The following is an 11276-nucleotide window of genomic DNA, read 5'->3' on the forward strand; positions in this document are numbered from 1 at the left end:
TTCTGGACCTGACCAGCACTGGAGCTGAGTCTTCTGCCATAGGGCTGTGTTCCTGTTCTGGAAATCGAGGGGCCTTTCATCCCTGCACTCGGAAGAAGCCTTCATTGGGGAATGGGCATGGAACAAACGTGAAAATGAAAAGGCATCTGTGATGGAAACAAAAGTCCTGTCCATGTCATCAGCTGTGATGGTTTGCATTCTAGGTGAGTTTGTCAGAAAATTGTTGCTTCTGCAAAGGTGCCTCTGGTCCTGCGGCAATGAAGGGCAGGGATAAAAGCCAGCCCGAGTCCCTGTTCCCTCATTCCTTTGCCTCCTTCTCCTTGGGAACCAGGTGAGTCTGAATCCTCTTCATCCCCACTCAGTAGGGCACTTGGCTGCTCCTCACACACTCCTGTGCTCTGTTTCCTCTCTGTTTCCTCTCCCAGGTACCCTCTGACTCTGAGCCATGTCCTGCTGCAACCCGTGCCAGCCCTGCCAGCCCTGCGGCCCGTGCCCACTGGCCAGCAGCTGCAACGAGTGCTGTGTCCGGCAGTGCCAGAGCTCCACCATCGCCATCCAGCCCTCTCCCGTGGTGGTGACCCTGCCCGGACCCATCCTCAGCTCCTTCCCACAGAACACCGTTGTGGGCTCCTCCACCTCCGCTGCTGTTGGCAGCATCCTCAGCTCTCAGGGAGTGCCCATCAACTCCGGGGGCCTTGACCTCTCTGGCATTGCCGGACGCTACTGTGGCAGGAGGTACCGCCTGTGAACAGGATGTTGGAGAAGCCCCAGGGAGACTCCTTGAGGAACTCAGAACATCAGCAGAGGACCAGATCTTTCATCATGGATACATGGATAATTGAATGGTTTTGGCTTTCTTCCCTTTTCCTTGTTTGCTTTGGTTCCCCTTGACAGCAAGGTCCCCCAAAGCCCAACCTGGCGGGGACCCTCTGTCTCCTCTCCCTCCTTGGGGCAGATTGACAGAAATCACATGGGAACTTCTCTACAGATCTCAGACAATAAGTTACTCCTAGGGCTCCCTGCACTTCTAACTTCCACTTGGATTGACTTGGTTTCCCTCTTCTGACTCATTAAAGTTCTGCTGCATTCAAGCCTGGCTTTCGTGTGCTCCTTTCTTCTTGAGTGCTGCCCATGCTTTCAAAGGAGAAAGGTGATGCTCTGGTTGAGAAGAAGAGGGCACGAGGAGACCCTTTTCCTTTCACAGAGGAAGGGGAGGCTGGGATCTCCTGCAGGGTCACTTCTTTGGGCATCATCCCTCACTGGTGAGTTGCCAACATTCTCAGGAGTGGAAAAGAAGCAGTCATTGGAATGTTCCCCATCTTCTGCTCCAGGTGTCTCTCCTCACAATCCCACAGTCCTGTGGCCATGGCCAGCAGAGAGCAGCAGGGAAAAGTTGGTCATTGCTCTGGCTGCTGCCTGGTGGAAACCAAAAGCCACCTCTGCAAAGCCTTTGGGCAGAAGCAGCGCAGAATAAAGCCTTCCCCCAGGCTCAGCCTTGCCAGCCCCAGCCCCTCCCTGCCCCAGGTTTTTGCCCAGCCCAGGCAGCTCCTGCACCAGCGTGTCCTGCACAGCACAGAGGTACACGGCGCTGTCAGAGCCTTCGACTTCCTCCAGCTGCAGGAGGCTGGATTTCTCTGTGGGGTTCAGGGATGTGGTGAAACGGCCGTTCCGCTTGGAGCCAGTTCCTGCCTGATAGGAGACCAGCTGGGGAGCCTGGCCTTTCCTCTGCTGGTACCAGAGCAAGGCATAAAAGCTGGAAGTCCGGTAGGTGCAGTTTGTTCGAAAGGTGTCTCCCTGTTTCAGTGTGACTGGTCCTTCTTGCTGGGTGACGGTGATCTGCCCCAGGGTGCCTGGAGGAAAGCAAGGGTCAGCAGCTCTGCAGGGAAAGGCTCTGAGATGCAAACCAAGAGGGGACACAAAGTGTGAGAGAAGGCTCCTGGTGATTGGCTCAGCAGCCAGAGCTCCAGGGGTCAGAAGAGCAAGGCAGGGGGTGTCTTTGGACAGGAGATCTCATCTCAGCATAGCTCTCTCAGCACAATAATTCCAGAACCCTCCCACAAGAATATCCCCGGAGAAGCGCTAGGCTCACATCCATGATTTCTTTCTCCACTCTGGTGCTGCCTGGACCCTCAGGGCACAGCCTGGAGTGCCTGGCCCTCCTCTGCTGCCTCCAGGACATCTCCAGAAGTGGCAGAGTCCTGGAAACTCCTACAAAGCTGATCCATCCTGTTCTCCTCACAGAGCATTGTTGGGGGTCTAAGGATCTCCTGGGGAGAAGAGGAATTGTGCCTCCAGCCCAAGGCAATGCTTACCCAGTGGCTGCCTCAGGAAGGCAGTGAGGAGGAGATATGTGAGGCACCTCCTGTGACCACTCATCCTGCAGGGCTGAGAGAGTCTGAGAAACCCCCACGTACCTCCTGAGGGAGCAGAGCTGCCAGCAAGGACTCTGCAAGGGGAGCAGAGAATGAAATGGGAGGAGAAAATACTTGTTCCCAGCACAGCTGCAATGCTTGTGCTTGGCTCCTCCCTCCTGCAGCTGCGACCCATGTTGCTCCTCTACAACCTTATGTTCTGGAACCTGGGGAGAAAGTGTGAAGGTTTCAGTCTACTGTTCATCAGCTTCTCCTGTCTGCATTGAGCTCAGACTCCTGACTCTGCAGGATGGATTTCTGGGTGGCAAGTGCATATTGTCAGCTCTTATTGTGCTTCTTATCCATCAGCTCCTCAAGCCCTTCTCTTCAAGGGTGCTCTTAGTCTATCCTCCACCTACCCTGAGTTTATCCTTGGCATTGCACTGACACTCCTGTGTCCCAAGTCCCTGAGCTTGGTCACCACACCACCCCCCAACTCCTTTTCTCTGCCAAAATAACATGATTGCTTTCTATGACAAGGTGATCCACTTCCTGGACGAGGGAAAGACTGTGGACACATTCTTTTTAGACTTCAATAAAGCCTTTGACACTGTTTCTCACAGCATTCTGCTTAGGAAACTTGGCTGCCTCTGGCCTGGACAGGCGCACCCTCTCCTGAGTGGAAAACTGGTTGGATGGCCGGGCCGCAGAAGGCACCGCTGACCCCACCCTGGGCCCTGGCCCTGGGATCCCCCACCCCTCATCGGCTCACACAGACACAAGGAATAAACCCACATGGGACCACAACCAAGTGTGGACTCTGCTGAGTAACTCCAGGCCAGGCACAGAAGGATTGGAATATTCTGGGAATGGACATGGCCCAGGCATTGCTATGGCATTGTGCTCAGAGCGTACACAGAGAGGGGATGAGGCAAAACTGTCCACAATTTCTCCCGAGGGCCGTGTTAGGCAGGACTGGGACAAAACCCAGCAGCAAACGCGCTTTGGGCCCACTTGTTTGGGCATCATCCCTCACCGCTGAGTTGCCAACATTCTCAGGAGTGGAAAAGAAGCAGTCGTTGGAATGTTCCCTATCTTCTGCTTCACGTTTCATTTTTCTGCTTCATGTTCAACTCTCCTCACAATCCCACAGTCCTGTGGCCATGGCCAGAAGAGAGCAGCAGGGAAAAGTTGCCCATTTCTCAGGTTGCTGCCTGATGGATACCAAAAGCCACCTCTGCAAAGCCTTTGGGCAGAAGCAGCACAGAATAAAGCCTTCCCCCAGGCTCAGCCTTGCCAGCCCCAGCCCCTCCCTGCCCCAGGTTTTTGCCCAGCCCAGGCAGCTCCTGCACCAGCGTGTCCTGCACAGCACAGAGGTACACGGCGCTGTCAGAGCCTTCGACTTCCTCCAGCTGCAGGAGGCTGGATTTCTCTGTGGGGTTCAGGGATGTGGTGAAACGGCCGTTCCGCTTGGAGCCAGTTCCTGCCTGATAGGAGACCAGCTGGGGAGCCTGGCCTTTCCTCTGCTGGTACCAGAACAGATATGGAGGCATCGATGTCTGGTAGGTGCAGTTTGTTTGAAAGGTGTCTCCCTGTTTCAGTGTGACTGGTCCTTCTTGCTGGGTGACGGTGATCTGCCCCAGGGTGCCTGGAGGAAAGCAAGGGTCAGCAGCTCTGCAGGGAAAGGCTCTGAGATGCAAACCAAGAGGGCAAATGGCATGTGGGAGGAGAAGGCTCCCTGTGCCCGGCTCAGCAGCCAGAGCTCCAGGGGTCAGAAGAGCAAGGCAGGGGGTGTCTTTGAGCAGGAGATCTCAGCTCAGCATGGCTCTCTCAGCACAATAATTCCCTCCTGCAAGGAAAACCCCAGAGAAGAGCTGGGCTTTCACCCAGGCCTTCGCTCTCCACTCAGGTGCTGCCTGGATTCCAGAGCACAGCCTGGAGTGCCTGGCCCTCCTCTGCTGCCTCCAGGACATCTCCAGCTGGGCCAGGGTCCTGGAAACTCCTACAAAGCTGATCCATCCTATTCTCCCCACAGAGAACTGTAGCAGGGCTGAAGGTCTGCTGGAGAAAAGAGGAATTGTGCCTCCAGCCCAAGGCAATGCTTACCCAGTGGCTGCCTCAGGAAGGCAGTGAGGAGGAGATATGTGAGGCGCCTGCTGTGACCACTCATCCTGCAGGAGTGAGAAAGACTGAGAAACCCCCACGAATCCCCTCAGAGACTTCAGAGAGCAGAGCTGCTATCAAAGACTCTGCAAGGAGAGCAGAGAATGAAATGGGGAGGAGAAAATGTTTGTTCCCAGCACAGCTGCAATGCTTGTGCTTGGCTCCTCCCTTCTGCAGCTGTGACCCATGTTTCCCTGCAGCCCAGACCTTCTGCCTTTCCAAGGTGAGGGCTCTAAGGGCATCACCACTGTCTCACCCTACTGATCAGCGTTGCACACTCATTCTGCTGCATAAATACCATGTCTTGCTCACATGTTGAGCCTTTGGCCAATCCCCAGGGCCAGGGAGACATTTTCCCTCCTTGGGCTTCCTTGGCCAGCAGCAAACACAGTCACCTGGGGAGGCAACAACAAGACAAAATCGGGGTGAGCTTAGGAGGGAGGGGAAGAGAAGGACTTGGCATGTCCTCATGCGCCTGAGCCCAAGGCATTCAGCTGAGAATGGCTGGAGCTTCTGCCTGAGATCAACTCTTCCAACAGACCCACCAGAGTGACCCAGGGTGACGGCACTGCCTGTTCTGGACCTGACCAGCACTGGAGCTGAGTTTTCTGCCATAGGGCTGTGTTCCTGCTTTGGAAATCCTGGGGCCTTTCATCCCAGCACTCAGAAGAAACCTTCATTGGGGAACGGGAATAGAACAAACATGGAAATGAAAAGGCATCAGCAAAGGAAACCAAAGCCTGTGAGAGGCTCCGCGAGACGATTTGATTTGCAGAGTGGAAGGGTTGGTAATGCAAGGAACAGGCTTTGGGCTGACCATAGCTGCTCCTTCAGCTTCCTCTCCACTCTGTCACCCAATGCAGGAGCCATGGCCAGTAGCCATGGGCAGCTGCATCTGGAAAAACTGCCCCATGGTACTGAATGCATCAAAGCTGCAGGGGGGCAGTGGAAGGGTTTATTTCTGAAGGACAGCAAGTTGCTCCAGTACAGAGTGTGTAGGGGAATGTGAAGATCAGCAAAGACAAGGGCACTGGAGGCACTTCCCAGGACAGCTGCAGGTGGGTGCAGGGTTCTTTGCTCTTTCATTCATTCCCCCAGAGCATCCATGCTCAGCAATTGCCGGACTTTCTGGGAGAGACGAGTTTTTACACACAGATCTCATCCCTCTGCTTGGTGGAAACGACGCTTGGCATCCACTTTAGTCTCCTGTCCTCTTTCCTATGTGAAAAGCCAGGTGTCTTGACAAAAACATCCAAGTGGAAGAACGGAACCCCTCACACCAATGTCCTCCTCCAGGGAATTACGGCTGACAAAGCGTTTCTCAGAACCACTGAAGGCCAATCTCTGATTAAACAGTTTCACTTCCATGTCTGAAATAGCTTTTCCCCAGTCATGCTATCACTAAAGATCATCTGCAGCAGCACGGCTGGGATTCCTAACCCCACCACAGGAGACCCTCTAATAAGCAGAAGGGCCTTCCTAATGATGACAGCGTCTACAGTTATCCTTGTTGGAGAGGGAGGGATGGCGTTTCTCCTGACTGACCAGGGAGAGTTTTGGCCCTGGCACTGCCTGGGTGCCGCTGTGGCTCTTGGCATGAGCCCTGGTTTGCCTGCCCAACTCAGGAGACCTTCCAAAGGCAGAGGAAGAGCACAGGATCCATGCAGGTTTTCCACCTCAGACAAGGGCCTGGTTGCCAGAGTTTGGGTTTACTTAAACGGTGATTGAACCCATCTCCTGACAGAGCAGCAGCGGTTCTTTACATGGCTCTTGTCCCCTTGCTGACCCCTGTGATTTGCCCCCCAAGGAACAGGGATGTGGAAGCTTCTGGCACGTGTTGCCATGCGGTGAACAACTGTCGGGGCTGGGATGTTTGAACACTGAAACGAGGAGCAGAACTTCTTCCTTTGAGGAAAACGCTCAACTGACTAAAATGGGTCAACAGTTTTGTGGATGAGATGTTGGACCAGATGACCACCAGAGGTCCCTTCCCACCTCCTGTGTTTCCTTATTCTCTCATTCTGTGAGAGCAGCTGATGTTGAGCAGCTCAAAGCTCCCAGCACCTGGAGGGATGGAAGGGTACCTGAACTGTCCTCTCTTTCTCTCTAGGCCCAGCACTAATAAATGGCATTTAAGGATCGCTTTGAAGAGCCTGAGTGCCTGTCTCACCCGGGTCTGTTGGTATCATTTGTGGTGTCCCAGCGTCAGTGGTTGCAGCCTGAGGGGAGTCTGGCTTGTCCCTCTGCTTGTGTGAGAATACACCCCTCAGGATCCCCTCCCTTTTCAGAGCTGGGGCTGCTCCCACCCCTCCGCATCCCCCTTAAGGAGATCACTTGGGACAGCAGGGAGCATCTATGGCTGTAAGAATGTTCCCAATTCTAACGTTAGGATTCTTTGTGGCTACAGCAATCGAGTTCTTCCATTATCCATGTTACACAGACCTGGGTCCGGATTTGTGTGTCTGTGTGCTGTTTAAGCCTGCTGTCCAGTTCATCCTGAGTGTCCGTGGAAGAAAAGCAGGTGCTTCTAAGGCATGGATCGCCTCATGTGTCAGACAGCATCTACTGAATGGGCTGAATTGAGGCTTGAAAGCACCGATTTCTCTCTGATGATGATCAGAGGAGCAAAGACGGGTCGCTCACTTGAGACCCTGCTCTGCAGGCAGAGATCAGTTCTCCCCCCACTCAAATCTTGTCTGACTTTGTGCTTAGATCTTCACTTACGGGAAGCCTGAAGGCTGAGGCATTAACTACAACCACAGGCTCTGAACTGAGAGACATGAATCCCTTCCCTTACTCTCTGTGGATTCAGGTGACCACAGGGGCCACCCAGGAGGTGTCCGGATCATGTCAGCATCCAGCACCAACTGCTTCTCACTCCCAGTCTCCTGGGACTCGGCTTTGTCAGACCTTCCCTGCATGTCACTTATCGGCCACACAAGAGAGCACTGAGCTCCTGACAAGGTTCACGAACCACAACTTGGGGAAGGAAGAAACACCCAGCCACTCCAGAGAATCGCTTTCCTCCTCTTTAATTGGCCTTTGTGAAGAGAGAGCCTCATCCAGCTGCACCAGCTGCAGGAGATCCCTCGGAGATCAAACTCCCTGGGGCACAGAGGGAAAACAGAAAACATCTCCTCAGTCTGGGCAGGTTGAGCTTCAGTGAGTCCAGGAGGTGGGTGTGGGATGGTTTCATGCTAACGATGCTGGTGACTCTGATGTTTGCTCTCCCTGCGTGGAGCTGAACGGGAGAGAGTTTACAGCCTGCGTGCACACAGGGTCCCCTTTGGGGGAGTGCAGTGGTGTCTTTGAGGGGAAAAGAAAAGGTGGGAGCAGAAGCCGTTACTGCCTCCTGGGTGGATGGAGAGGACACAACCTCAGGCAGTTGTCTACAGCTAGAAGTGAGTGGGCAAGGGGGGAGCTGTTTATCCATGTTTCTCCTGGCATCACGGCTCCGGTGCTCCTCCAATAAATCAGACTCTTCTCAATGTTTTCCCTCAGCCAAGTGGACTTTGGCTTCACCTGGAGGATGGTGCAGGAAGAGATGTCACCTGGATCATTTCCTTTGGCTGAGCCGGTGAGTGAAGCCTCCCCAGACCCACAGCACAGACCTCCAGTGCTGTGAACAGTAAAAGAGAGACAGATCAAGGGCGTTTCTCTGTCTTTTAGCAACAACAGGAGATTTGTGGGATGTAAATTCCTAAGGAGGAAGAAAGGAGAGGAAGGGATTCTTCAGGAGGGGATTCTACCCCATCTCTCTTACACACCCAGCCAAGGTTGAGATCAGTTTTCTCCCAGGGAACTGGTCAGGAATCCTCCATTGTCAGCAGGGAGGGCACAGATCATACCCTGCATCTGGGGTGGCTTTTCCACAGAGGATTCAGCTCAGAGAATTTTGTCTTTAGTCACTGAGGCACAGCTCCTCTGCCCCAGCTGAGACGTCCAACTGACCCATCTGAGCTTCTCTTTAGACTCCTGCCTTGCTCTTGGGAGACAACCTGATATTGCTAGATGTCTTTTAGCACTATGTGTGAGCTGAGATAAGCTATGTCCACCTGGAGTCATGTGTCCAGTTCTGGAATCCCCACGTAAGAAGGATATGAACTGTTGGGACAGGTCCAGAGGAGGCCAAGAAGATGATCCGAGGGCTGGAGCACCTCTCCTATAAGGACAGGCCGAGAGAGTTGGGCTTGGTCAGGCTGGAGAAGAGAAGGGTCAAGGGAGACCTTGGAGCAGTTTCCAGTACCTGAAGGGTCTAGAGAAAGATGCGGAGGAAATTTTACAAAGTTCTGGAGTGATAGGATGGGAGGGAATGGATTTACATTGGAAGGGGGAAGATTTAGATCCTTAGACATAAGGAAGAAATTCTTCATGACGAGGGTGGGGAAGCCCTGGAACAGGTTGCCCAGGGAAGCGGTGGCTGCCCCATCCCTGGAGGTGTTCAAGGCCAGGATGGATGAGGCCTTCAGCAGCCTGGTCCCATGGGAGGTGTTTCTGCCCATGGCAGGGGGTTAGAATGGAGGATCTTTAATGTCATTTCCGACCGAAACTATTGTAGGATTCTCTATCTCCCTTGTGCCCTTTCTCTGCCCACTGAGAAATGACGGCAAGTGGAGGACCCAGGACAGGAGCATTTCATCATAGATCTTTCTCCTTGGTCAGCAGAAGTCCTGCCCCTGTCCCTGAGGTGGTGGGGTATATCCCACCCATGCTGTGCTGAGAATCTGATGTCAGTGGAGGCCATAGAGGGATTTGAAAAAGTTTCCTGTGCTGAAAGGTGGGAGGAAGCAAAGAGACACCCTCGGTCCCGTTGGCTGAAACCATAGACCAGTACTGGCTGCCCTGAGGAGTGGAGATGGGCTCTTCTCTCCCTCACTGCAACAGCCTTTCATGGAGCTGCAGACCCTCAGCTCTTCACCCTTTCCTAAACTGGTTTTTCATTTCCCAGAGGTGATTGCAGACACTGTCTTCCAAAGGAGATGGCTGTGTGTGTGCTCCGGGAAATGTTTCTCCATGTGCATTGGATGGTGGAGGCCTGGCCTTCAGGATCAGGTCTAGTTCTCCAAACATGGCTCTGCAGCAAAGGATTTCCCTGACCAATGAACCTGGGGCAGATGCTGTTCTCCCATCCTCTGCATCAACCACGTTTTCAGGGTGATGGCTTTGTCTCACTACCAGGAGCACCTGAGGGACCAGCACAGGCATGCAAATTCTCACAGAAACTTTCCTGTCTTTGCAGATGGACCTGGACATATGGGAGGACATGGAAAATGGGACGAGTGTGGAAGAGTTCATCCTTCTTGGCTTCCCAGGCACGTGGCATTTCCGGGTCTGCCTTGTGGTGCTATTTGCCCTGATCTACTCCCTGACAATAATGGGCAACACATCCATCATAGCCCTCGTGTGGACAACCCGGAAACTCCAGACGCCAATGTACTTTTTCCTCTGCAATCTCTCCTTTCTGGAGATCTGGTACACTACGGGCGTTGTTCCCAAAGCCATAGGAGTCCTGCTGGGAACAAGCCAGACCATCTCCTTCCGTGTCTGCATCCTCCAGTTATTCTTTTTTTTCTCCCTGGGCTCCACTGAGTGTTTTCTCCTGTCTGTCATGGCCTATGACCGCTACTTAGCCGTGTGCTGCCCCCTGAGGTACAGCTCCCTCATGAGCAGGGGCCTCTCTGCTCGCCTGGTGCTCGGCTCCTGGCTGGGAGGCTTTCTGGCCATCTCCCTGCTGGCCTTCCTGACCTCCAGGCTGACGTTCTGTGGGCCGGATGTCATCAATCATTTTCTCTGTGATATCGATTCCTGCCTCGCCCTCTCTTGCAGTGACACGTGGCTCCTGGAGCTGGCAAGCTTCCTAGTCTCCATCGTTGTTGTGGTGGCCTCCTGTGTGGGCACCCTGGTCTCCTACGCGTTCATCATCTCTTCCATCCTGAGAATCCAGTCAGCCCATGGCCGCAAAAAGGCCTTTTCCACTTGCTCTGCCCATCTCGGTGTCGTCACGATCTGGTACGGCTCCAGCGTCTTCCTGTATGTCAAGCCATCAGCCCACAACTCCCTGGAGCGGAACAAACTCGTCAATACCTTCAACACAGTTATAACTCCTCTGTTGAACCCCTTCATTTACACACTCAGGAACAGAGAAGTGAAGGAAGCTCTGGGGCGCGCTTTCCAGAGAAAGTGAAGTGGCTTTGCAAGGGCCTCAGTGGGAGCAGAGAGATTCACCCCATCCCACCCATCCCCGCTGCCCTGCACAATCTCTCACCAAAGCGCAAGCGCCCCTGGGCATCACAGGGCATGAGAAGCCACCAGTTCCCCCGGCGCTCCTCTCACCCACCTTACAGCCCTCTTAGGTGGGGCTGAACTCCAATTCTCAATCCCCCCTTCCCTCTCTTTGCTCCTGGGTAAACTCCAAATGTCTCACAATGTTCAAAAGAGCAGCGCTTGGGAAGGGTCACCAACCCCCCCAGGAAGGGTTCTCCAAGCAGACACGGGAGCAGTGGTTCCTCCCTTGGGTTTGTGTTCCACTTTGCTCAGCGCTTCACTTTGTCAGGGATTCACCTGAATTGCCAGAGCGATCCCAGCAGCTGCCCCACTGCTTTAGGAAAGGGCCTGGGTTGCTCTGCTCACTCTGACCTTTTCGCGGTGCAGCCGTGCCGTGTTCTTCTGGCAGTTTCACCAAATCCTGCTCTGGTTCCAGGTAGAACTGGCAATGTCTGGCACCTCTCCCTTTGGCTGTTATTCCCAGCATAAGACACTCAA

General features: G+C 53.9%; 3 protein-coding genes and 1 gene segment (V, D, J or C); 2 read left to right on the forward strand and 2 right to left on the reverse strand.

The window, feature by feature from the left end:
* The first annotated feature begins 373 nt into the window (after positions 1 to 373).
* On the forward strand, positions 374 to 1091 carry LOC128854603 (feather keratin Cos1-2-like). The gene has a single exon (XM_054088641.1). It carries the CDS (start codon positions 446 to 448, stop codon positions 746 to 748), a length of 303 nt encoding a protein of 100 aa, XP_053944616.1. The 5' UTR covers positions 374 to 445; the 3' UTR covers positions 749 to 1091.
* A 151-nt stretch (positions 1092 to 1242) lies between these two features.
* On the reverse strand, positions 1243 to 2625 carry LOC128854591 (uncharacterized). The gene is made up of 2 exons (XM_054088634.1): positions 2313 to 2625; positions 1243 to 1850 (listed from the first exon to the last, which is right to left on the reverse strand). The coding sequence occupies exons 1-2, from the start codon at positions 2545 to 2547 to the stop codon at positions 1342 to 1344; spliced, it is 744 nt and encodes a 247-aa protein (XP_053944609.1). The 5' UTR covers positions 2548 to 2625; the 3' UTR covers positions 1243 to 1341.
* A 602-nt stretch (positions 2626 to 3227) lies between these two features.
* Positions 3228 to 5571, reverse strand: LOC128854598 (T cell receptor alpha variable 1-2-like). The segment is given in 2 exon segments: positions 3228 to 3999; positions 4458 to 5571. Coding segments are annotated over 2 exon segments (510 nt in total).
* On the forward strand, positions 3786 to 11276 carry LOC128854585 (olfactory receptor 6F1-like). Of its 2 annotated transcripts, XM_054088629.1 has the most exons (3): positions 3786 to 3913; positions 8016 to 8091; positions 9754 to 11276. In XM_054088629.1, the coding sequence occupies exons 2-3, from the start codon at positions 8044 to 8046 to the stop codon at positions 10696 to 10698; spliced, it is 993 nt and encodes a 330-aa protein (XP_053944604.1). In that variant the 5' UTR covers positions 3786 to 3913; positions 8016 to 8043; the 3' UTR covers positions 10699 to 11276. The 2 variants fall into 2 exon arrangements, with proteins under 2 accessions (XP_053944604.1, XP_053944603.1); XM_054088628.1 differs by lacking the exon at positions 3786 to 3913 and having other exon boundaries at positions 8002 to 8091.

The sequence above is a fragment of the Cuculus canorus genome, chromosome 25, assembly GCF_017976375.1.
Source record: "Cuculus canorus isolate bCucCan1 chromosome 25, bCucCan1.pri, whole genome shotgun sequence".
In the NCBI taxonomy this organism is placed as follows: domain Eukaryota; kingdom Metazoa; phylum Chordata; class Aves; order Cuculiformes; family Cuculidae; genus Cuculus; species Cuculus canorus.